This window comes from Diospyros lotus, chromosome 3, assembly GCF_014633365.1.
Source record: "Diospyros lotus cultivar Yz01 chromosome 3, ASM1463336v1, whole genome shotgun sequence".
Taxonomy (NCBI): Eukaryota; Viridiplantae; Streptophyta; class Magnoliopsida; order Ericales; family Ebenaceae; genus Diospyros; species Diospyros lotus.
In genome coordinates this window covers 2,839,830-2,863,213 of record NC_068340.1, presented here as the reverse complement: position 1 = coordinate 2,863,213, position 23,384 = coordinate 2,839,830, and the positions used below count along the sequence as shown (strand labels likewise).

General features: G+C 36.4%; 3 protein-coding genes across 10 annotated transcripts; 2 read left to right on the top strand and 1 right to left on the bottom strand.

The window, feature by feature from the left end:
* Nucleotides 1-145: 145 nt before the first annotated feature.
* LOC127798014 (cytochrome b5-like) lies at nucleotides 146-3,447 on the bottom strand. The gene is made up of 3 exons (XM_052331286.1): nucleotides 3,053-3,447; nucleotides 1,043-1,109; nucleotides 146-756 (listed from the first exon to the last, which is right to left on the bottom strand). Exons 1-3 carry the CDS (start codon nucleotides 3,137-3,139, stop codon nucleotides 506-508), a joined length of 405 nt encoding a protein of 134 aa, XP_052187246.1. The 5' UTR covers nucleotides 3,140-3,447; the 3' UTR covers nucleotides 146-505.
* A 703-nt stretch (nucleotides 3,448-4,150) lies between these two features.
* On the top strand, nucleotides 4,151-6,142 carry LOC127796156 (60S ribosomal protein L13a-4-like). The gene is made up of 4 exons (XM_052328152.1): nucleotides 4,151-4,466; nucleotides 4,580-4,696; nucleotides 4,913-5,000; nucleotides 5,797-6,142. Exons 1-4 carry the CDS (start codon nucleotides 4,195-4,197, stop codon nucleotides 5,938-5,940), a joined length of 621 nt encoding a protein of 206 aa, XP_052184112.1. The 5' UTR covers nucleotides 4,151-4,194; the 3' UTR covers nucleotides 5,941-6,142.
* An 8,691-nt stretch (nucleotides 6,143-14,833) lies between these two features.
* Nucleotides 14,834-23,144, top strand: LOC127798446 (phosphatidylinositol/phosphatidylcholine transfer protein SFH9-like). Of its 8 annotated transcripts, none has more exons than XR_008022395.1 (16): nucleotides 14,834-15,147; nucleotides 15,358-15,386; nucleotides 15,484-15,789; nucleotides 17,831-17,930; nucleotides 18,365-18,631; nucleotides 18,719-18,734; nucleotides 18,877-18,998; nucleotides 19,085-19,134; nucleotides 19,245-19,344; nucleotides 19,476-19,565; nucleotides 19,658-19,750; nucleotides 21,418-21,499; nucleotides 21,764-22,155; nucleotides 22,315-22,386; nucleotides 22,605-22,784; nucleotides 22,910-23,144. XR_008022395.1 is itself a non-coding variant. In XM_052332011.1 (15 exons), the coding sequence occupies exons 3-15, from the start codon at nucleotides 15,596-15,598 to the stop codon at nucleotides 22,671-22,673; spliced, it is 1,689 nt and encodes a 562-aa protein (XP_052187971.1). In that variant the 5' UTR covers nucleotides 14,840-15,147; nucleotides 15,358-15,386; nucleotides 15,484-15,595; the 3' UTR covers nucleotides 22,674-23,144. The 8 variants fall into 8 exon arrangements, 1 of the variants encoding a protein (XP_052187971.1); XR_008022396.1 differs by having other exon boundaries at nucleotides 14,837-15,147; nucleotides 18,719-18,796; nucleotides 18,897-18,998; nucleotides 21,460-21,499; nucleotides 21,767-22,155; XR_008022394.1 differs by having other exon boundaries at nucleotides 14,837-15,147; nucleotides 18,719-18,796; nucleotides 18,897-18,998; nucleotides 21,460-21,499.
* Nucleotides 23,145-23,384: the final 240 nt, after the last annotated feature.

The window sequence follows — 23,384 nt, the reverse complement described above, 5'->3', positions numbered from 1 at the left end:
GCTAACCCTTTGCCAGTTGAGACTCAGACCTGGAGATAAGATGAATTCAACATTGTCCAAGCCTAAGAAACATGTAGTAAGAAAGACATAACAAAAGCCAGCCCAGAATTGGCCTTAAACTGATTCAATAGAAGAACATCACAGGGAAAAGAGAACTTTTAATCAATCCATCCATCCACAACTTTGGTTCCTGTAAATTGATCCAAATTCATGAGATTATATCATGCAAAAACCATGAACAAGGTGACTTCCCTTGGCAAAACAGCATGAGAAAGCCAATCCGAAATCTGCAAAACTATGTGAACAGGGTAAACAAGGACAGTCAATACCCAAGTAACAGCCAAACAACCTACAATGTCCAGAACAGTAAAAGTTTTGTTTGGTTCGCAAGAACAGGGGCAGGGGGCAGGGGGCAGGGGGAAGAAGGGTGTGGAGTTCTTCGACGACTAATGTAATAGACTTATTATGGATGGCATTCCAGTTGCCTTGCCCAAGCTTGATCAGTTTAAGCTGCTTTGGTATAGAAACGGATGCCAATGGCCACGCCCAAGATGACAAGGGGAACAAAGAACTGAAGTAGCTTGATGATGAATTCGGAGGTCTTGTCCTGGTTGTAGTGAGGTTGCTTGGGAGGAGTGTACTGCATCTTGGTGGGGATGGTAGACGAATCAATCTCACCAACAAAGAATTCATCCATCATGGCTCTAGCAGTGCTACTGTGGCCAACATCCTCAAAATCATCAGTTGCATCCTTCCCTGCAAAGGATGTGCATTAGAGGGCCATGGAAGAGACATAACTCATGTTATGGAAATAGCCAAAATTATTAGTCTAAAAAAAAAAAAAGAGGAGTGCGGATGATGACTGGCTTGGCATCCAACCTGTCGTTTCCCGTCCCATTGTTAAAGAACTCCATAGCCAAATTTTCACATTCATCCATCAGAACAAGAAACAAAAATCCCACGCTTTTGTAACAGCAACTAAAATAATGATCATCACAATTGTATCTTATGTTGAAAGCATGGCTATTTTTTTGTCATTTACCTGTTGCAGACAACAAAACCTCATCACCACCTGGATGGTCCTCCAGAAACTTTGTTACATCATATACCTGTTTGATCACATAAAGTCAAAGATGAAACTTTAAAAAGGAAAAGGGGAGTTGGGATCAGTTCATAAATTCCTTCAAAAAGCCTTTGAATACATCATAGCCAGAACATCCTCATAAGACTGCAAGCTTGTTCAAACTAGTTGTTAATGAGGATAAAAAAGAAAGCCTCTGCAGGAATCCCACCTCTGAAGAGATTAGCGAAGTTGCCCGGATGCGACATGTTCCATCTTTAAAAGGCTCATCTTCCAATGATCAATAATTCATTCCAGTATTTACCTTTCTCTCCAGTTATGATTCATTCTTGTTGTTAAGAAGCCAATGGAAAATGAAGTTTAATAATGTTCAAATGCAGATGTAACACGACAAAATACTTGATGGTATCTAATCCAATTAAGAAATTCTTGATCAAGGCTGAAAAGGAGGGGAGCATCTGGAATCTAGATACATCCACCATTAATCTTCCAATAAAATCCCATCTGTTTCTAAAGCTAGATAAATCAAACAGCAGTTAAAGTTTCTATCCCTTAGAACAGAAAAATGATATACAAATCACGAATTTCTCTCAACTGAAATTCAGTTAAAAGGAAATAGCTAATGATTAATAAATAGACGTAAAACAGCCCCAAAAAAGAAGCACATTCAATAAAATGTGTCCTGAAATAACCTACAAAAATTAAGTGAAGAAAACATTCTACTGTGAGACAACTATCATATGTGAGATGAAATATCATAACAATGCAAACCAAAAAGAACAAGAAGTAAAGTGAAAGAACAACTCTATATCACATTAATAAATGAGAAAGGCAGCATTTTCATAAGATACAAACAGATTGTGTAAGTTTGCATTATCCAACTGTCAATGAGCAATTAGTTGAATTGACATTAGGATACCTAAGCCCATTGTGAATACCCCAAATGTTGGATCTATAAAGGACCAAGCATGCTGCCAAACATCAGGAACCGAAAGTGATACCTAAACAATCATAAAATGACCCTCAACACCCCACATGGCTGTGTTGTTGGCTATGTTAGTTAAGGGAGGCCATGCACCAAAAACGTCGAAGTCCAACTGGGTATCCGACATGAAAACCACTAAATGAGGAAAATCGCATCAAAACCTTAAATTGCACAAGGATGTGGTTAACTTTGATACAATGACACACGAAAGAATCTTGCAACTGAACACATAAGATTCCAACACGGGCAATGGGGAACTAGCATCTAAACCTAGGAACCCTGCAGGGTCACTTCATGCTGCATTGGTTCATAACTCAACATGCTGAGAATGGAAGCCCTCTACAGCCCAAAACTACAATGCTAAAAGGCACGTAAACAGAAAGGGACCATACTAAGACGTGCATCATTGAAGGACTTGGGGTGTTGGACAACACAATTGAATCAAAAAGCTGATGCATACCCTGCAAACAAAACTTAAAAAACGTGTTTTATGCACCATTCAGAACTAGAGGATCAACATAACAATTTTGAATCCTAGAAATCCCCCCTGAGCTACTGAGGAATGTCAAAAATGGAAGAGAAAACTATCATGTCCACACTGGAGAGAGACGCTAAACAGAGCTCGAGATGAAATGAAGAAAAAACAAGGTCAAATACAGTTATCACCATGTCGATAACAATATAAATGATCAGAATCCAAGGAAACTGAGAATTGAAAATTGAAATTGAGAAACTGGAGTTATACAAAAGGTAAAAGAAAAGCGAGCTAATCCAAAGAACCAACTCCTGATGCTGAATGCCCAACCAATAACAACAAAAATGGGGATTTCGAATCTAGCATCAGATCAAACCTACACGAGGCAGAGTAACACATCAACTATCAACTGAATCAGAGACAGCCGCCAAAAAACACACGCAGAACCCAGATCAAGAAGAGGATAAGTAGCAGAATGAACATGCATTCGATGTTCAAGTAGGAGGTTTACCTTGCCGCCGATGACAAGCCAGCAGTCCTTGGCGTTGTTGTGCTCCGACACCTCGGCCAAATTAAAAACCTTGCCGTCGCCACCCATTTGCGAGAAAGATAGAGATAAACAGCTTTGACGGGGGAATAATTCGAAGACAGAGACCTATGATGGGCCTTCTAACCCCTCCAAAACCTTCCCTTCTTTCTTCTTTCTTCGAGGGCTTTGCACAGAGAGAGACAGAGAGGGTGGTTGGTTTGTAAGTAAAGACTGATGAATTGGGTTCGCAGTAGATTGAGAGATAGAGAGAGAGAAAGAGGGAGAGAGAGATTGGAATTAATATTTAGGTGTGGGGATAGGTGGGTTGGTGAGCCATTGCAGACCAGACGCCCTTCTCACTCCCCAACCAACCTCTTCCTTCATCCCCCACCATTGATCATCACTAGCCTCCACTCTACTGGTGGTTTCCCACCCACGTGCTCCTCACGTGCCTACCAATCTTGCTATTATTTTCCTTACAAAGAAGCGATCTTCATGCTTTATGCGTGATTTTTCTTTTTGTTATGTTTGTTATGTTTATGGAAAATGTTATTTAAACATTTAAAAGTGACATTTAATATAATTTTTATATATTAATATATTATATTATGTATTTAATTAACATAAATATATAATATATCAATATAAGAGTGTCACTCTCAAATGATTAATAAATATTTAATTAAATTTAAACTTTTCTAGATGTGATGAGAAAAATAGAAAAACAGGAAAACCAATGGGCGGATTAGTTGGTTGGCTCAACCACCACCATGGGAAAAGTCCATAAAGCCCTTATTCGGGCAATCATTGATTGTTGATTTCAGCTAAAGCTTGCAGTGATGCCGTCGTCAGGGCGTGGTTGGTGAGAAATAAATTTACATTTAACATCGCTGTCGAATGTATACGGTCCAGTATATTAAGATTGGGCTTTCGAAGTTGAGCCCATGAAGATGGGCTTTGGCCCATTCTGGATCAAACCCGTTTCTAAACCCTTCTTCGGCCCACTGATCCACAGATAGACACAAAAACCCTAGAGATGCTCTAGGGCTGCTTTATAAGCCTTCGGATATCACATTACCGTGCCTTTTGTTGCTGGAGAGATAGAGAGAGGGAGACAGAGAGAAATGGTGTCCGGATCGGGAATCTGCGCGCGGCGGGTGGTGGTGGACGCGCGCCACCACATGCTGGGGCGGCTGGCGTCGATACTGGCGAAAGAGCTGCTCAACGGACAGAGAGTGGTGGTTGTCCGCTGCGAAGAGATCTGCCTCTCCGGCGGCCTCGTCCGCCAGAAGATGAAATACCTCCGCTTCCTCCGCAAGCGCATGAACACCAAGCCCTCTCACGGTCCCATCCACTTCCGCGCCCCCGCCAAGATCCTCTGGCGCACCATCCGCGGGTCAGTAGTGACGCTAACCCTAAACCTATCTCTCTCTCTCTCTCTCTATATATATATATATATACATGTACATATATATGTATATGTAATGGAATTGAGATGTGGTTTTGTAGGATGATTCCGCACAAGACAAAGCGTGGAGCGGCGGCGCTGGCGAGGTTGAAGGCGTACGAGGGCATTCCTGCGCCCTACGACAAGACGAAGCGGATGGTCATCCCTGACGCTCTCAAGTTAGTTCTTGAATCAATCTGCCATTGTTATTTGGTTTGTCGTAACTGGCTGTTTCCTTAGAAATGAAAATGAAACCTTTAATCGCATTGACTTTCATTTACGGTTAGGGGATAAAGATTTTGGATTTCATTTTAAATAGTTTGTTGATTAGTTTTGTCTGATTGATTTACACTTTTTTTTTTTTGGGGGGGGGGGTGGTTTATCTGTGAAATCAGGGTTCTGAGGCTTCAGGCTGGACACAAGTACTGCTTGTTGGGCAAGCTCTCATCAGAGGTCGGATGGAATCACTATGACACCATCAGGGTGAGTTTTTATTTATTTTCACCATCAAATTTTTCTGTTAACCCAATGGTACATTTTTACACTAACTGGTAATACATTTATGCCTATGTTGTTGTAAATTCAATAATACTGTTGCATTAATCTTATGTCAAGCTCCTTTGATGCATTCAAGGTCACCTTTGAGGATATGACACTTCTGTTGACTTGGAACACAGTATTGAAATGGCTTGGAATACTGTTAGCTGTGCTTGCTTTGCCTTGAATCATTGTATAATATATATTTACATAATGCTGTATGTTGGATAATTCAGTAATGAGCTATGCCTTGTGTTGCCATGCTTCATGCCGCTGTTCAAGTGGGGCTTATTTTCTGTTCTGACCGGACTGGAAAGATAAATATTTTCTGTTAGCATGGTTTGGTTGGAATACTTATTTGATGCTTGCACTTACTGGTTGTTATACTATGTTGACCTATTTTTTCTCCACATTGGGCTTTGGTTGCAATTTATGATTGCTTGGAACCTCAAAAACACATGATTCCTCGACACATTGTTTCTTCAGTATATGGAATTGACATTCCTTGCCTCTGCAGTCTACTTGATAGTTATAGGACAGTATGAGTTTCTATTCCGTCTAGGTGTTACATCCTTCTCCACTTTCATAAATTATGGTTGTGTTAGATTGGCTCACTGAATAGTTGTTTTGCCTTATTATTGAAACTACCGTTTGATGTATATGGTAATTTGGATGGTTGTTTGTGCAACATTAACTACCATATGATGTATATGTCTGAATAGCTGCTTATTCTGTTACACAGGAGCTGGAGAAGAAGAGGAAAGACAGGGCACAAGTATCATACGAGAGGAAGAAGCAGCTAACAAAGCTGAGGATCAAGGCTGAAAAAGCTGCTGAGGAGAAGCTTGGTTCTCAGTTAGACATACTTTCTTCCGTTAAGTACTAAGCTAATTTTGGTAGTTATAGTTGCTGAAAATTTCAAGAACTATTAAGCTTTGTGCTCTATTAGACGGCCATGCATTCACCCGTCAACTGTAGGGTTCTTGGGATTTTGTCAGTTAAGACCTTACAAAGTTTTGTTGAAGATTATAGTATGTTTGATTCTTTTCCCGTTTTGATGATGTTTATGCAATGCACTCTTGCTTATCTTTTGAGGAGCCATCTTTTCCTATTTAACCTGCTTACATTACTGGGTGTTTCTATGCCTGTCACATCCATGCACCATTATAAACAAATATTGGCTTGTGGGTTACATGCTTCTTTGGCGTCAGGCATGGTATTTGGGTTAAATTGACAGCCCTGAGATTAGGGTGTCTTGGCCATGTTGGTTGTCAGTTTGGTCCCTAGGGCTTTTTCATCTGATCTCAAATCATGACCAAGTTTGCGTAGCAGCATTTATATTGTGGACGACAGGTTGAATCAGTGGGCATTCATTAGAGATTTTATGCGGATCCACGGAATTGAATAGCGACAAATGTCCGGTATCCTATGCTAAGGTATCATTATTCATTACTGGTCTTTGGCTACATGATGTGTTTGTAGCCTGCATCTGGATGGATGGAAAGAAACGGACTCAGGGACTGGTGTAATCAAATAGCAAAAGTCTCCATAGCCAACTTAAATGTATAAAAATTTATGCTGCACCATAGTTAACACACTCTCAGTCTAATCTAAAATAAGGAGCATAAATTATTCATGCGGTATGGAGTCTATGGACCAAATTATGCGTTGCTGGAAGTGGTTCTTGAGATCTGTTCCTTTCTGGAAACCCTGCTGACAAGGTCACCATGGGTATGCATGCATCCATCTGATTTTGTGAGATTTAAGAATTTATAATCCTTAAATGTTTTCACAATACAAGTGCGTGCTTGCAAATTGCATAAGATTATGATTTTTTGGATCCAAAACTGGGCCAAAAATCATGACCTAACTAAGATCAAATTCTCGTTCGATTCGTGAATTCTCACACTGTGTCATAGTTGTTTTACCAACCTGCATGGCCCGTGGGTTGGCCTGAAACAACACAACCTGCTTGGTGTGGGCCAGCCCCAGAGAATTGGGCAATGTCGGACGCCCGACCCACTTTGCACCTCTTGGGCCACAAAAAACAAGTTTCAGTACCCAAATAAGATTTATTGCAACAATTTGTAATAATCCTGTAATTGTCGAAATTTATTCTTTTGACACTCCATGTTCCTGGAACTGGAGAAGTATCTGAGATATCATTTACATGGACTGCTGCAAAGCTGCTCAATAGGAGAGCTACCATATTTTCAAGGTTAGGCTTTTCCCTCCATATTCTACTTTATTTCTTCCTGATATATGTCTGCCCATTGATGATGCTTTGGTTCCACATATGTTCCTTTTTTCTGTTGTTGTATGAATGCCAGCGGAATGCATAATAGTGTCGACAGGGGGAGTAAGGAACTTTGTGTAAACATTTTAGGCTTAAACGCGGAGGTTCAAACTGGTCGGATTCGGGCTGAAATCACCTGTTCAAATTTGAGATCCGTTTAAAATTTTAGACCTGAGTATCAATCCGTTTATCCAACAAAGCTTAATACATGGACCCATCTCCAGAACCTATAGACGCGAGCTTCAAAATCGACTACTCACATCTCAATTAATATATTAAATTCTTCTCAAAATATAAATATTATAATGTTTAAACATGTGATATATATATTGTGATGTAAATATATACAAGATAATCGGGTCGGAACAACCATATCCATATCCAACCTTTTAAGTTATGTTTAATCAAGTTGGGATCCGAATTTGAGTAAATGGGTCTTAAAAAACACCAGATCCAATTAAATAGGTCACAAAATCGAGTGAAATTCGAAAAAAAATGGAGCCAATGAGTGACATAGCGTGTGCAGAGATCAACACGCATATAGAACCCAGATTCTGATCTGACTGTTCAAGCCGAAACAAAACATCTTTTCCAGTTACTTTACTTAATAATAATTAACTAGACATAATTCACGTATTTAATTTTATGTAATTAGATAAAATCTTACAGTATATTTGGTTTAATGATTATATTTTGTGATGGGATTAAGTTTAAAATAAATTAGTAATGAAATTAAATAATGTTAAATTGTGTTTGGTATATGTAATACTATGACTTGTTTGGTTTATAAAAGATATAAATATAGTATTAATTTGTATTTGGTAAAAAAAAAGATAAAAATAGCTCTCAAATAAATTTAGTTATCTAATATTATGATTGGCATCAGAGGTTGGTCTCCCATAAAAAATTACACTCGAATTAAGTTATTTGGAGTGTGGTGAGATTAAACAATCCCACCCCCATGAGATTATTTTATCCTATGATTAGGTAAGCCTAATTTTGAGTTGAACTAAATATGAGTTTAAGTCACCGCCAAAGAATTACTTGACAAGTGCTTAGGGACATTCATCACCTAATTCGTATATTGATCGTGCTCTCGTTTTTCTCAATTTTAAGGTATTCTTGATGATCATCGAGTCTGAGTTTGTGTAAAAGATAGATGAGATTCAGTCTCCTGGTGAATTTTCTAACACTCAACTCAGTCACTATATTCGATACTTAATGATATACCTAATTTTTGAAAAATCACACATTTATATATAAAATTACCACAAGACCAGTAAAAGTTAAGATCATAGCACATGGATGATCAAATCATGTCCCATTGCCTATATTTCTTGAAGGATTGTTCTGTGGGTATGGGTGTCTCAAAGCCCACGGGACAATACTCAAGAAATATGATTTCTAGGCGAGAAGAATAAGATGGAGAATTTATCCAATCCATACTAAAGTTTAGGATTGTCACAGCTTTTTTTTAACATTTAAATAACTGTATTTGTCCATTAAATGTTATAAAAAAGAATATATTTAACGTCAATCGATCATATTATTTAAATATTAAAAAGATTTTGCTAATGCCTAAAAATAGGATTTTATTTTCAATATTTAAATATTTTTATTAGTTGATAAAATACTTCAAGCCATGATATATTTATTACCCATCAATAAAAGTGTTTAGTGGTTAAAAATAAAATACATTAAATGTAGTTTAGAACATTCGTCAACAAAATCGATATTAATATTAAAATACTTTTATTACTATTTAACCAAAAGAAAATACTAACCATTGACCTCATTGTTATTAAATGAAAGTTGTTATATTCATAAATAAGTTTTTTATAAATGATGTGACACATATAAATTTATTATTAATTTTAAATAAAATTATTATAAAGTTATATATATCATAATGATTTATAAAATATAAGTTTAATATATGCCATATCCCCTTAACAATTAAAAAGTATAACGTTTGGTCTCTAATGTACAAAACGTTAAGATTCAATATCTTAATTATTAAAAATTATTACTTTAAATTCTTATCGTGATGGAACGTTATTGTGTGTTTGGACGTTCATGTTTCTGTAACTGATATGTCACGTTGAAATCGATTGATAGTATTTGAATGAATCGATTGGTTTGTTTTGCTTTATCAATATTTTAAAAATATGGCATTTGGTCTATAATATGTAAAATGTTAAAAATTTATATTTTAATTATTTAAAATTATTATTTTATATTATTATCCTAAGACACAAAGGAAGATATAAATAAGTGATTGAGAGAGCGATGAAACTGAGTTCAACAAAGACAAATAATAAAAATTAGTTCTATTATATTTTGTAATTGAAAATAGAAGAATGTAACGTATTTTGACTTAATAATTCAAAAATTTAGATATTTGAGATTTAGGATTTTTTTAAAGTTATGAGTAATTTGATCTTTTCTCTATCAAGATATATTTTAATCTGACGTGTCTCGCTAACGTGTTTTTTTTATAATCTGACACTTTCTCTTTACTACGTTATATTCTACGTGACTTATATATCAGTTCTGTTTACTTTTAGTCAAGGAAAAGATTTAAAATAATAATTTTTAATAGTTGAGATATAAAATTTTAATATTTTTGTACATTAAGAATCAATATTATATTTTTTAATTATTAAATGAGCACAACATACCAGTTAGTTTATTCAAATACTATTAACCGATTATTCACATAACATGTCACTTGTGAAAATGAGTACGTTCATACACACGTTAACGTTCTGTCACGATAAAAATTAAAAATAATAATTTTTAGTAGTTAAAATACAAAATTTTAATATTTTATATATTAAAAATTAAATATTATTTTTTTAATTATTAAAGCGCGTCCTTTGTACTAAACTAAAAATATATTCATCAAACTTAGTTACGAATATGGGGACCAGATTCGAAGCGACATGCACTTGACCATTCCCTATATTTGGGGCAATAAAGAAATGTGAAAAGTAAAGAGGGCAAAATGCATGATGTTCTAGAATCGGAATCCGAGACCCACATTTGTTCCTTTTAGTGGCATTATTGCCCCGTACAAGGGATAAACTATTAAAAATCAAGTGGCCATCACTGTCACGTTTTACCAGATTTGATTCTTTTTAGGCTTCAAAAAGCCCGAAAATACAAAAACCCTAGTAATTATGTCATGAGAATGGGAGAGGAGATACAAATTTGTATATTATGATTTCAAAAATTTTAAATGGGAAAATCTCATATATAGTTATGTATAATTATACCTATAAAAAACTTAGGATAGTAAATATTTTTATTGGGTAAATTTTGACTTTATGAATTGTTGTTAACTATATATAACAATAAATTTTGACTTTACAATTAGAGGTACATGATGTCTCTTGTATAAATCTTTTAATATTTAACTTAGTCTTCATGAAAAAACGTAGAAAAATAGTAGTCATAATTGATAGGTAAAGGAGAATTCATGTCTCTCAAGTAATCTATTTTAAAAATTTTTAAAAAAATATTAAAAATGAGCTCGACACATTCTTAAAATCTTGAAAGATTTTTGGGTGAGTCTATTGGCCGTCTTTGGGGAAGACTTTTGGGAGGGTCTCCCAAGAGTACTTGGGAATTGCCTTTAGGAGAGTCTTCTAATAGTACTCAAGAAAAGTCTTTTGAAGACAATTCTATCGAAAAAGTATTTTTTTTCTTAAATTTATTTTTGATTTGAGCCCAATTTCTTAAACACGACAATAATATTACAAAATTATATAATTTTTAAAGAAGATAAAAGCACTTAGTCAAAATTGTTCTCTCATTCAACTACCTCTTTTCTTTTGGGTTACTTTATTATTTTTATTTTTTCTCTTATGAAGTCAATCCTTTGCAAAAAGTATTCGAGCCATATGGTTGAATTCCAATTTCTAAAGCAGTTGGCGACTATTGCTAGCTGCTGCTTTCGGCTTGAAAGAACTTGCGATTCACTTTCTAGAATTGTGCCTTTTGGGTTGCCCTTGAGCGATGTCACTAATGACTCCAGCCTTTCAATTTAAATTTATTTTTAATTTAAATTTTTAATATTTTGAATTAAAAAAATTATAAAATTTCAAGAGATCACATTGTACAGAATAATGTGAGGTGGAATTGTGCGAGAGACAAGTCTCCTTGTGTCGACGTTCTGATTTGGTCGACGGATATTTGTTGACCCGCACTCGTATGGTAGACCCGAGAGATGAACAATGAGGTATCCGGTTTGATTTGCCGAGCCGACCACCCGTCCCTGCAAGATACTCCGACGCTCAAGTTAGTGAGCGAGTAAGCAAATATATTGAATGTTTTTAGGTTCGTCGTAAAGAATCTGTACTGTGGCCCTTAAGAGGGCTAGTTGATATATATATCAGCAAAAAAAGTTTTTGCCTGCTCCGTACGTGTAGAGGCGATGGGATGGAGTAGTCTGCAAGGGTGTCCCTGCCACGGCGAAGTGTCGACGAGACCCTCATTAATGAGGATGTGATCTGTCATTAATGCGGATGTGATCTGTCATTAATGAGAGTGGGATCTGAGGGGGATGTTTGGAAATCCAGATGCAACTGTAATGATGTTGTTGCCAAAAGGTCAGGATGGGATTGGTATGGGCCGAGAGAATGGGCCTAAGGGGTCCAATTAGGGTGACCCTTGGCTTGCTGGTATGCCGCAACACGTGCCTCTTCTATGATGCGAGCTGACGAGTTATGAAGGTTGTTGGGAACTTGTCCAGAGTGTAGTTGGGGGCTGTTTGAATATGCCAAAGAATTAGAGATGCTACCAGGAGATTGCTTGGCCCCAATGTTTGACCTTGAGCTTCAACACTATCTGAGCTCGCTTTAACGAGCTCGGTTCGATTTATTGGGGCTCGAACGTTTGGGCCGAATCATCATGTTAAGTCCAATCTACACAGAATAAAGTGAGAAATACTCGTAACACCTTGTATTTTCTTCAAGAACTTGGCTAGACTAGATAGGCTATTGACTTGTAAAATACGGTTCTAAAAAACGAATTTTAGTCAAATTATCACGTGATCTTTTGAGGAGAATTGGCTTAGGAGAATCCTTCTAGAAAGTGATTTTTTTTCTAAGGATGTTATTTTCTTCTAGAAAAATTTTCTTATTCAGTATATTCTTTTTTTAGACTTTTAGTCACACAAAAAAAGGGGGAGTTATTATTATAATATATATAAATATAAATAAATGATGTAGAAAATTCAAATTAGAAGGTAACGAAGTGACCTAAACCACCTTCAACAATTAGTTAATAATTAGATGTTTTTTTCTGGTCTTGGGTGGTGGCGGTGGGTTTATTTATGAATTGTTAGATGGAGAAAGGAGGGGACAAAAAGGGACATGCGGCGTGCTTTTGCTCTGGCAAGCGCCTACTAGGCTAGGCTAGGCCGGGCTGATCTGATGCATTTCTCAACGACGAAGCATCCACTCCGCCGCGCATAAAAGCGACCTGACGGTGACATGGCACCAGCCCACAGCCCAGAAGGAACAAGTATTCCCAGTTTCCCACTAACAAACAAACGGACCCTTAACCGAAGAAGAGCAAATCTTCTGGTTGGCCTTGGCCTCTTCCCCGCCTCTTCCCCCAACTCACTCCGTTTAACTTCCGTCTAAACTTAGACGTACTCTCGTATATACTCTCTAATGGCTAATTTTTGGGCACCGCTAATACCCGATGATAGAGAATAATGGTATTTGTATATATAAGATTCTTATAATTGAATTTACAAGTGACATGAAAAGATCATTTTCTCCATTTCTCTCTTTTCTCAATGACCATTTTATCTTTTTCCTCTCATTCATCTATTTTCCTTCCCCTCGAGCATCGCTTCTCACAATCTTCTTCTCATCGCTCGTCACTACCTCGTCTTTGTCGCATGCCACTAGTTGTTGCCTTGCACTTGTTGCCCGCGTTGCATCGGCCAAGCAATGATACAAAGAGAGGCGATCAATGAGGTTGGTGAGCAACAACGATAGGTCGGCGAGGATGCAGTGGTGGCGGGCATCGAGCAGCGAGTGCGAGGTAGCAGCTATGGTGGGCAGCAAGGGCAAGGTAGCGGCGGGCGACTAGGCAAAGACGACGACGAGAGGAAGGTTGTGAGATGTAGTGTTGAAGGGGAAATGAGAGAAAGAGGTGTGGTCGCTGAAAGGAAGAGAAAGAGGGGAAAGAAGATGAGAGAAGAGAATATTGCGATAAGTTCTCAATTTATCATGAGAACATCACCTGTAAACCCTTGTGTACGAATGACTTGACTTGGTGATAGAAGAATACTCATCTTTAAAATTCTCCGGAAATGACAAGTGTTCTTTATGTTTCGAAATATTTAAATGTGAGTTAAAGTTTTGATCTTGTCTAAATAGTTGGATTTATCTCACTTTGGATCCAATTTTTTTCTTGTTTAATTTGACCCATAAATTAAAATTTGAATTCACTTAACATGATCACGATTCTTTATTATCTCTCATGTATTCATATAAAAATAAGATTTTTTTTAAAAAATACTTTATTTATTATATATAATTATTTTATTTTATTTTTAGTACATAATCTAATTTAATCATTGAAAGATAATTGTGAAATTGAGTCCCACCCTAACAAGTTAAATAAGTTTAGACAAGTTTGTGGTGGAGCACAACTATTGAATACATTCGATTTTAGATAGAATTGGCGATAATCAACTCTAATCATTATCACCAAATATATTACACTTTTTTATTTTGACGCCACATGCCTTAAATATTGATTCCTAAAAAGTATTGTAAGTCCCTTAAATCGAGTAAATCAACTATACTACTTGTCTTTGTCAATTTTTACACATTTTGCAAATGGGAGATATAAGTAAAATAAAAATGAATGAACTGATGGTTTTTCTCATTTTGAGAGATATTAGTAGTATTTTAAAAATTCAATTTTGTTTTTGAATCACACTTTATCTTTTTATTAAAATAATAATATAATGGTAATTTTAATTAATATAATTTCCTTTAAGCCATTTCATTGCTCTCTCATAAAAAATATTTTTTATTATTAAATAAATTTATATAGATAATACTAATTATGGTTTTAAGGTAATAATTAAGTAATAATAAATATACTTTATTTTTAAATAATATGTACTTATTATATCTTATTTTTAATATTTAAATAATTTTATTAATAGGTTAAATAATTCAAAACATGAGATATTTATCATTAATTAATAAAATAATTTAAATATTAAAAATAAATACAATAAATATACATGTAACAATATTAATAATATTTAATATATATAATATTTTAATTCATTAATACTTATACAGAGCCGGCGTTAGAATATACTTCACGGAAGAATCCACTCTACAGGCAAAACACGGCCGTCGCACGCTACGTCTCTCTCATCCAATCCCTTTCGTTCTCTTTGAGAGCGACAACCCACTGCTTTCCAGAACCATACCCCACCTGCTGCAACTGCGATCTTCAGCTCCCTACATATATATATGCACATATATCTATATATTCTCATTTTTGGAGAGAGAGGGAGAGGGAGAGAGAGAGAGAGAGAGAGACTTGAGCTGCTGGTCACGAGTTTTGCATTTCGAAGAGAGAGAGAGAGAGACTGAATCAGGCTGAGCGGAGGAGTAGAGAGCGAAAATTCTTCATCCTGTTGGTTACCTTCACCGGATTGTTCATTATCGGTCATCGACATTCCACGACGATTCTTTAGATTTTCTTTTCTGGATTTTTCGTGCCTGGCGAAGCCGAATGTGTTGAGTGATGGTAATTATACTGGATTTTGTCCTCTTTGTTTTTGCTTGTTTGAAAAACATACTGAATTGTGTCTTATCGTGAACCGAATTTTTGCTTTAATTTGACTGGTTCGATGGCGTGGAGTTGTAACTGAGCATCTCGCAGATCTAAGATATATCTACTTTTCCGATTCACGTTTCCTTTGAACAATCACGAGTTTTGTCTTCTTGTTTGTTGCAGCAGCGCCGTAGATTTGTATACAATGGCAGGTAATTTTGACTGGTTGTCTCTTTGTTCTGAATCAGATTGACTTTGGAGTACTGCATTCGTCTCTTAATATCGTTCTTTGATTTTTTATTTTAGCAGAGTCGGTACTTGAAGAAGAGAAAGGACAAAGAGATCTGATCTCGAAGTCTCCGAGGACTAGAAGACGAGAGCTCGGGTTAGATATCTGAAGAAGAAGGAGAAAGAGAAGGCAATGAACGCTTCTACGAGATTGACGCAGACACTTAGGAAGCGCAGCAAGCGGGTTGCGCCTTGTCGATTTGCGGCTATTTCGATAGAAGATGTAAGAGATGAGAAGGAAGAGGACGCGGTGAATGCGTTTCGTCACGCCTTGATTGCCAAAGATCTGCTTCCGGCTCAACACGATGACTACCATACTTTGTTGAGGTCAGCGAATCGGTTCTCATTTGATTACTGTAAAATGCACAATTACTATGATGAGATTACTCGTGAAATGGAAAATGCACAAGCTCTGTCGCAATTTAGTGTTAAATTTTCAAGTCCAAGCTTCATAGGCTACTACCCGAATTGGAGAACGTGACTCGGTTATTTTATTTTATTGGTTAGATGCATAAACTAATCAAAGAAGAAACAAACGGATATTGTTGCCTGGAACTGAATTCTTTCTAAGCAGTTCCACATAGCAAAGCAAATACAGTTTAACTTCCTTCGGGCTCAGGCTCATGTCAAGCTTATAGTTATCTTTCTGGCACCATTTGGGCCTTGACTGCTGGGAAAGCCCAATGTTACTAATACATTCGATTTCGTGATCTTGCCTTTGGTGTGATATTCTCTTCGTGTTTGGAATTATGGAATTTCAGATGATGTATGAATGCTAAAGCCCCCTGATTTGAAAAGTTCAAATTGCAAAATATTTGCAAACTAGCCTTGTAGATTGTTTAAAAAATAAAGAATGAAACAGGATTGAGGGTGCGTGTTTGACGTATTTGAAACAAAAACATAACACTTGCTTCCTATTTAATTTATACCAATAAGTCCTCTCATAGTTCACGCAAGTTCTCCAAATGAGCTTGCAGTTTGTGAATTATTGAATTGCAAGACCAAGCAGATAGAGTTATGTACTTAAGCAGAGTTTGGTGCATAATTTGCAAGTTAAATATGATTTAACTTATATCATGACAGTATGATCGGTAATGATCTGATTCCTGAAATGATTGACTTCTCTTGGTCTTTTGGCTAACTTGTTGAAGAGCTGATGTGCTTAACCACAGGTGGTAATGTTCTGATGTAGCAAAGCACTAGTAGATATTCTAGTTTATGAGCACATGTTCAAGGCCAATTTCCCAAAACAAATTATTAGTCAAATTGAACTAATATTGGTAAAGCTAATTCTATTTTTTTCAAGGCCCTAAAATATTTGTCTCCCTTACTAGTTACTAACTCTTCATGTAAATGGAAGAAAATTAAGAGAGTCCTGGGCCTGGGTGAGTCTCAAGTTCTAAGAGGGTAGATGTGGTGGCTATTAATGATTTCCTTCCCAAAAACTAAGTGGCAAGTTAATATAGGATCAATCTGGACATGCTTGGTAGCAAATTTAAGCAAGTGATCTCATAATTTGTCTTACTGGAGGCAAACTCCGTTGGCACATGTTGTCAGCTATATGGGTTGAAGCTACACAAAGAGATAAGTCCAATTCTTGGTTTATTCATGATCTCAGTTGGCCTGAATACCTAGTAGCAGAATGTCTTCCATGTTATAAAGTCATGGGGTATGCTGTGCACAACAAGCCTGCACAAAATTTAAAGTGAAGCAGAGAAGCAAAGAGGCACAAATACAGCAACACTATATGGGATCATCAAGGCAATTCTAGATGCAGGACACTGCACGCTCATGGACGATTTTGAAGTAAACTATATATATTAAGCATTACTATTTGAATCAAGCATGGCATGAAGAAAAATGTTGCAATAGTTAAAATTGGAAAAATGTGCTTGGTAGCTTTATATTTAACACATTACACACAAAGCAACTGGGTTCCGCAATAAAGAAAGATTTTCATTTACTAAAACAGTGCTAAATCAAACCTGCATCATTTTGTACAGGAAAAAGATCTATGAATATCTTCTTTTATAAAAATCTATTTATAAACAAATTAGATTTTGTGTTCTAGAATTTGAAAATAAAATCGTCTGACAAGAGTGATTGAAGGTATATATCCATATTGTTTTCATCTCAATAATCATTATTAGATTGTCAGCCATTTTCTTGATTTTGTATATGTTTTGGTTATAAAGCTACTAAGTGCCTGAACCTGACAAAACGAGAACAAAAATTGAGAAGGCCATCTCAGAATTGATTCTGTAAATGCTAGGGGATTAATTATTTAAATTCTTCTTCTTCTCTCTCTCTCTCTCTCTTCTGGTACTGTTATTTCTCACTTTGTTAAAGGAAACATGGAATTGTGCAGATTTCTCAAGGCAAGGAAATTTGATCTTGACAAGACAATTCATATGTGGACAGAAATGCTTAAGTGGAGGAAGGAGAATCATGTAGACTCTATTATACAGGTAACAATGTCTGCATGAGACCACGTCTCAGTGAATATGAGAATCTCAATAGTGTGAGGTACCAAGCCAATCTAAGTTCTCACTTTCATAAAATTAAGCTGCCCTTTGTCTCTCTGTCATGCAAACACTGTTTCTCCACCAACCTCATGCACTAAAATCAACATTTAATTATCTGAAAGTTTTTATTTCATTTTCTTTGCCTTATCACAAGGAAAAGGGATGACCTATCCAGAAAAAGGAAATAAAAGAAAATGAAGACCCACATGTTGGTTTTGAGACCTTTTTTGAAGAATCATAGTAAAAGTTCTTGAACTTAGTACAAGCTACTGCTTGATTGATGGAAATCATGGAATGCTTCTGCTGTATTCTGGCTGTTGTTTTATCCTATGTCCTGAACATTCTGATGGATGCATGTCACAATGATCTATATTTAGGACTGCACATATGATGAATACGACGAAGTTCTGCATTATTATCCTCATGGTTTCCATGGTGTGGACAAAGAGGGACATCCCGTTTATATTGAAAGGCTTGGCAAAGTAGAACCTAGTAAGCTGATGAGGGTCACCACAGTGGACAGGTTCTTAAAATATCATGTCCAGGGGTTTGAGAAGACTTTTGCTGAGAAGTTTCCAGCATGTTCAATTGCAGCCAAGAAACATATAGATTCTACAACAACAATACTTGATGTGCACGGGGTGGTTAGTTCTATCATTTGTGAATGGTCTATCATTGTAAATAGTCCAGTTTGTAAAATTTCTATGCTTACTATTTACTTGATTGTGCAGAACTGGATGAATTTTGGTAAGGTTGCTCATGATTTAGTTATGCGCATGCAGAAAATAGACGGGGACAATTATCCCGAGGTGCTTCAAATACTATAAGTAACTTTTAAGTTTTAATATCTTTTGTTTTCTGTTTTTCTTTTCTGCTGCTCCTTTTTCAGATATAGTTCATCCTTTGCAGACGTTGCATCAGATGTTCATTGTTAATGCTGGTAGTGGATTTAAATTGCTATGGAACACTGTGAAAAGCTTTATTGATCCAAGGACCACGGCTAAGATACATGTAACATGGATGCATTTGTTCTGCTTCTTTTAGATTTTGAAGCTTAGATGAAATTATTCATGAATGCTTCTTTACTGATTCCACAGGTCTTGGGCACTAAATTCCAGAATAGGCTGTTTGAAGTTATAGACTTAAGGTTAGATTTTCCTTTAGGCTTGTGATTGTTGTTGTTGTTGTTGCTGCATATGGTTACAGGTGATAGTTTTAGGACTCTTGTTTTCATTTTAGTGCCTTTTTTTGCAACAGCCAGTTGCCAGATTTTCTTGGCGGTACCTGCTCATGCCCAAATGAAGGTGGGTGTCTTAGATCTGACAAGGGACCCTGGAATGATCCAGAACTGATGAAGGTAAGGTCCTTTTCTTTTGATAGCACTTTCCATGACAGAAGGAACAAAAGTTCCTATAAACTTCATGTTTCAATAATGTCTTCCCTACCTACCAGTCCTGAGCAATTAAAGTTTATCTGGCTTATTCTCAGCTAGTACATGGTGGAGAACCCATGTATTTGAGAAAGACTATGAGTTCTTCTGATGGGGATGATTTAGAAGCCAAGCCATTTGCTTCTAAGGTGAGTTGCTGATATTTAATCAAATGTACTCACTTGTAGCAGCTCCATGCTCATTTTCCATCTCTAATGAAACACTTCAATTCTATGTACAGATTCAGAGTAATGAAATAGTTGTTGCTGAGTCAGGATTAGATGCAGGCTTGTGTACTTATAATATCATGCAGCCAATGCCAGCTCAAAATCAAGTGAGTTCTTTTTTTGGCCCTTTATGATTGAGATTATTCTGTAATATGCCATTGGAAATGCAATTAGCTAGAACAATTCTTTTAGAAAACAAAGATTGGCGCAGAAAGTATTGACACATTGGATAAATTAATCTAGTTCCATGTGAAATACTAATATCCTGCCCTCTTCCCTTCTCTATTATGCAAGTTAATTTGGAAAAAAAAAAAAGGTAGAGCAGAAATCAGAAATTATAGAGGATGTGTTCTGGTAGCTATTAGATCAATATGCATCTGTCATGTACCTAGGGTTTACCCAGGGTTTAGAATGGAATTTAGGAAGGAATTGGGAAAAGTTAATCATAACAGAGGGAATTGGAGGGGGAATTAGACTGAAAGAGAGGGAAATTCAGCAAGAATTGAGGGAGAAATGCAGATAACAGAGAGAAAGAGAGAGAACCAGAGGGAACAAGAGAGTTCAGACTTGAGAAAGAAATCAGATTTCAAATTATCATTCAACTGTATATGACATTCTCTAAGTGATGCAGCCTATTTATAGGCTGTTCCAACCTATTCAACTGAAAGGTACAAACTGCTACAGCAAAGTACAACTAAAGAGAATTACTTATAATACATAATTACTAGTATATCCTTGAGGGATTCTTGGGGTCGTGACAGCATTAAATGAATTTCTTCTAGAAAAAAATTTAAATTTTACAGCCTACCATCTTGAAGATCTCTGGGATTCTACAACTCTCTTTACTCTAACTGAATTGTTTGCTACCAATGGTTTAATGGAAAATGACTTCTGTTAGTCATCACTTCATCAGATTGTACTTCTCCCCTCTTTCCGTCTCCTTAAGCTGTTTATATGTTTTGCTCTTTAGCTCTGTTTCTATTTGTTGTAATAGCAACACTATTCTCCTTGGCTGAATTTGTTATATGCACTTTGCTGAAATCTTGTTGCTTGTGACTTGGCATGACATATATATTATTTCTATTTCTTATGGTTAAAGGATCACATTAAGAATCAAACACCTTGTTCCAGAGTTGTAAAACATGCTGCTGGTTGGAACAGAATATGCCTGGAAAACTGAGTAATGTTTTTGCCATTGAATCCAAAGAGCAATATTTTACCTTTGGTGCTACATTGACTCTTTTCTGCATTTTGCATTTACACAGGTAAACTGCTACAGTCAATTGATTTTGAGAATGAACTAAAGCTGTTCATGTCCATTCTTGTTTCTGGGTAAACAGTGTGGTGATCCTCCTGCTTTTACATTTAGATTTAGGGTTGCTCTATCTCTTCTTGATACCAAGGCCACTGTCACATGATTGGCAATTGTTAAATGAATTGTGTTAATTAGTGGCATAATTCATTATATGCCAATTACAAATGGCAAGAATGAAGTAGTTAAGGTACCTTATGAAGATATGCCTGTTTCATACACTTGCTTTATGCAACTATGGACCATTTGGAAACACGTGGGAGCTATATGAGTTAACAATCAAATCATTTTGACCTTTTATGTGTGAAATGCATTTCTATACAAGTCTAGTTAGGAGAAAGATAGGTGCTTTGTATGTTTGAGCATATATGCTCCACATTGTTTTTCACACTTCTCAGATGCACAGAGACTGAGAACAGTAACTTATTATTCTATGTATTTCTTTGTGCCTTCACCATATAGGAAAGGGTGGACCTTACTTCTATCCATGGCCTTGATGAACAGGTTGGCAGCAGCATTAGAGTTGAAGATTTTGGTTTAACAGGTAACTGATCACTTCTGTGCTTATGAAATAGTAGGTATACTACGTGGGTGCTAGTTTTATTTATTCCTAATATTTTGGAAGTGAAAGATAAGGGAAGGAAAATATTCCTTGGCAACCTAAAGTTTTTGTATTGAGGCCCCAATCAGATCAACAAGTCATAGGAAATAATTCATTTGCAAGCATTAGAGTTGGTTAGCTTAAACCATTTAAATTTATAACATTATATGCAAAGCATTTAACATTTCATGACTTTGACCTTTGCAGCAGATGATTTAACGAGTAATAATCCAGAAAGAAGGATGCTGAAGAAATTCGTTACAAGTTTAGCGGTCAACTTCATATTTAGGGTATTAGCATGTATATATCTTTTATTCCAGTGGTTAGGGAAGTTTACCGTGGGGAATAGACTGCCTCAGCAGACTGAAAAGCAGTGCAAACCTGAATTGTCGCATTCAAGTTGTCAAGAACAATGCATTTCTGGGGCTAAGGAAGAGGATTTACTCCATCCTTGCTTGCAGAGATTGCAACATTTAGAAGCATTGGTAACTGACTTGTTTAAGAAACCTTCAAGGATTCCTCCAGAGAAGGAAGACATGCTTGTTGAGTCCTTAAATCGCATTAGATCCATAGAGAAAGACTTGCAGAAGACAAAGCAAGTAAGACGACTCACTTTTATTATTTGTAATTTATCTCTCCCCCCTCCTCCCATTTCTTGTAAATGTGAACCTTTGTTTGATGCTACTAACACCTTCGCTGCCATCATGATTTTTTTGTTGTGACTAATGGAAGTAAGTTGCTTCCTTGTTCATTCGTAGGCACTACTTGCAACTGCATCAAAACAAGTGGAGCTTGCGGAGTCGTTGGAAACTTTGAGGGAGAACACGCATGTAATTTCCTATTTTGCCCAAACAGAAAGAAAATAAAGTTGCACTTACATTTTCACTTTCTTCAATTGTCCAAATTGGCCCAGTTTCTTAAATATTCAAATCTGTTGCTATCTGACCGTCTTCACGCGTATTTCTACTTTCAACACCACCGAAGTTGAGGATCTCTTTGTACCAAAGCTTACCAGTCCATTCTGATACCAATGTTTTACTGCTAACAGGCGCCTCGTTCCTGTTTCCTGAGGAGTTGCAAGTCTCTTCCCCAAAGAAGACGACCGCCACCAACTTGAGATGCTGATGCTACCTTCGCTGAGTTGTTTTTGTGATGCTCCTCCGTTTGAGACACAAACTTTGGTGAAATTCTTTTATTGTCCGTAAGCTTGGCAAGCACAGAACCCCAGGTGAGTTATCGTCATCTCTTAAATCTGCATTTAGTTATTGTAAATTCAAACTACTACATAACACTAGTCTCTCTTCTCTCACACTTTCTCAAATTGTTTTATGAACTTAAATTTTCTCTTTTCAGTTTTAGATAGTGTTTGCAGATGCTGACTACCAAATTGACTATGGGCTAATGTTCTCTCAGCAAGATTAACAGCAGGAAGTGTGATTTTCCTTCTTGCATAAACCTTGATCGGTCTATAACAGTATTATGTCTTAACGTCACTTGTTCTCAACAACAGATGTGTAAGACTTTGATTCTTTAATAATTTTCAGTTACTCATTTTGGAGCACCATTTACTTTCTAAATGCTTCATTCATTCTTAGAAATGTGCCTGACTGATTCTTCCATCATGATGAGCTTTTGTTTTTCCCTCTCAAGTTAACAGCGCCATTATTTCCAATTCATGTATTGTATGTAAACACTTCATAGGAGTCGTTTCCCTGTTTTTCCTATTTCGGAGACGTTTTTGAAATATTTTTTATTCCCGTTTCTGATCCTATTTATGTCTATTTTTTTTGAAAAATATCCGTTTCCGTTTTCTATCATAAACGTTTCT

Coding starts and splice junctions, on each gene's coding strand:
- LOC127798014 (XM_052331286.1), bottom strand. CDS start 3,139: ATGGGTGGCGACGGCAAGGTTTTTAATTTGGCCGAGGTGTCGGAGCAC. Junction 1,110..3,052: donor GGCTTGTCATCGGCGGCAAG/GTAAACCTCCTA, acceptor GTGATCAAACAG/GTATATGATGTAACAAAGTT. Junction 757..1,042: donor GGTTTTGTTGTCTGCAACAG/GTAAATGACAAA, acceptor CATCCTTTGCAG/GGAAGGATGCAACTGATGAT.
- LOC127796156 (XM_052328152.1), top strand. CDS start 4,195: ATGGTGTCCGGATCGGGAATCTGCGCGCGGCGGGTGGTGGTGGACGCG. Junction 4,467..4,579: donor CTCTGGCGCACCATCCGCGG/GTCAGTAGTGAC, acceptor GTGGTTTTGTAG/GATGATTCCGCACAAGACAA. Junction 4,697..4,912: donor GTCATCCCTGACGCTCTCAA/GTTAGTTCTTGA, acceptor CTGTGAAATCAG/GGTTCTGAGGCTTCAGGCTG.
- LOC127798446 (XM_052332011.1), top strand. CDS start 15,596: ATGAACGCTTCTACGAGATTGACGCAGACACTTAGGAAGCGCAGCAAG. Junction 19,566..19,657: donor CCAAGCCATTTGCTTCTAAG/GTGAGTTGCTGA, acceptor TTCTATGTACAG/ATTCAGAGTAATGAAATAGT. Junction 21,500..21,763: donor TGAAGATTTTGGTTTAACAG/GTAACTGATCAC, acceptor TGACCTTTGCAG/CAGATGATTTAACGAGTAAT.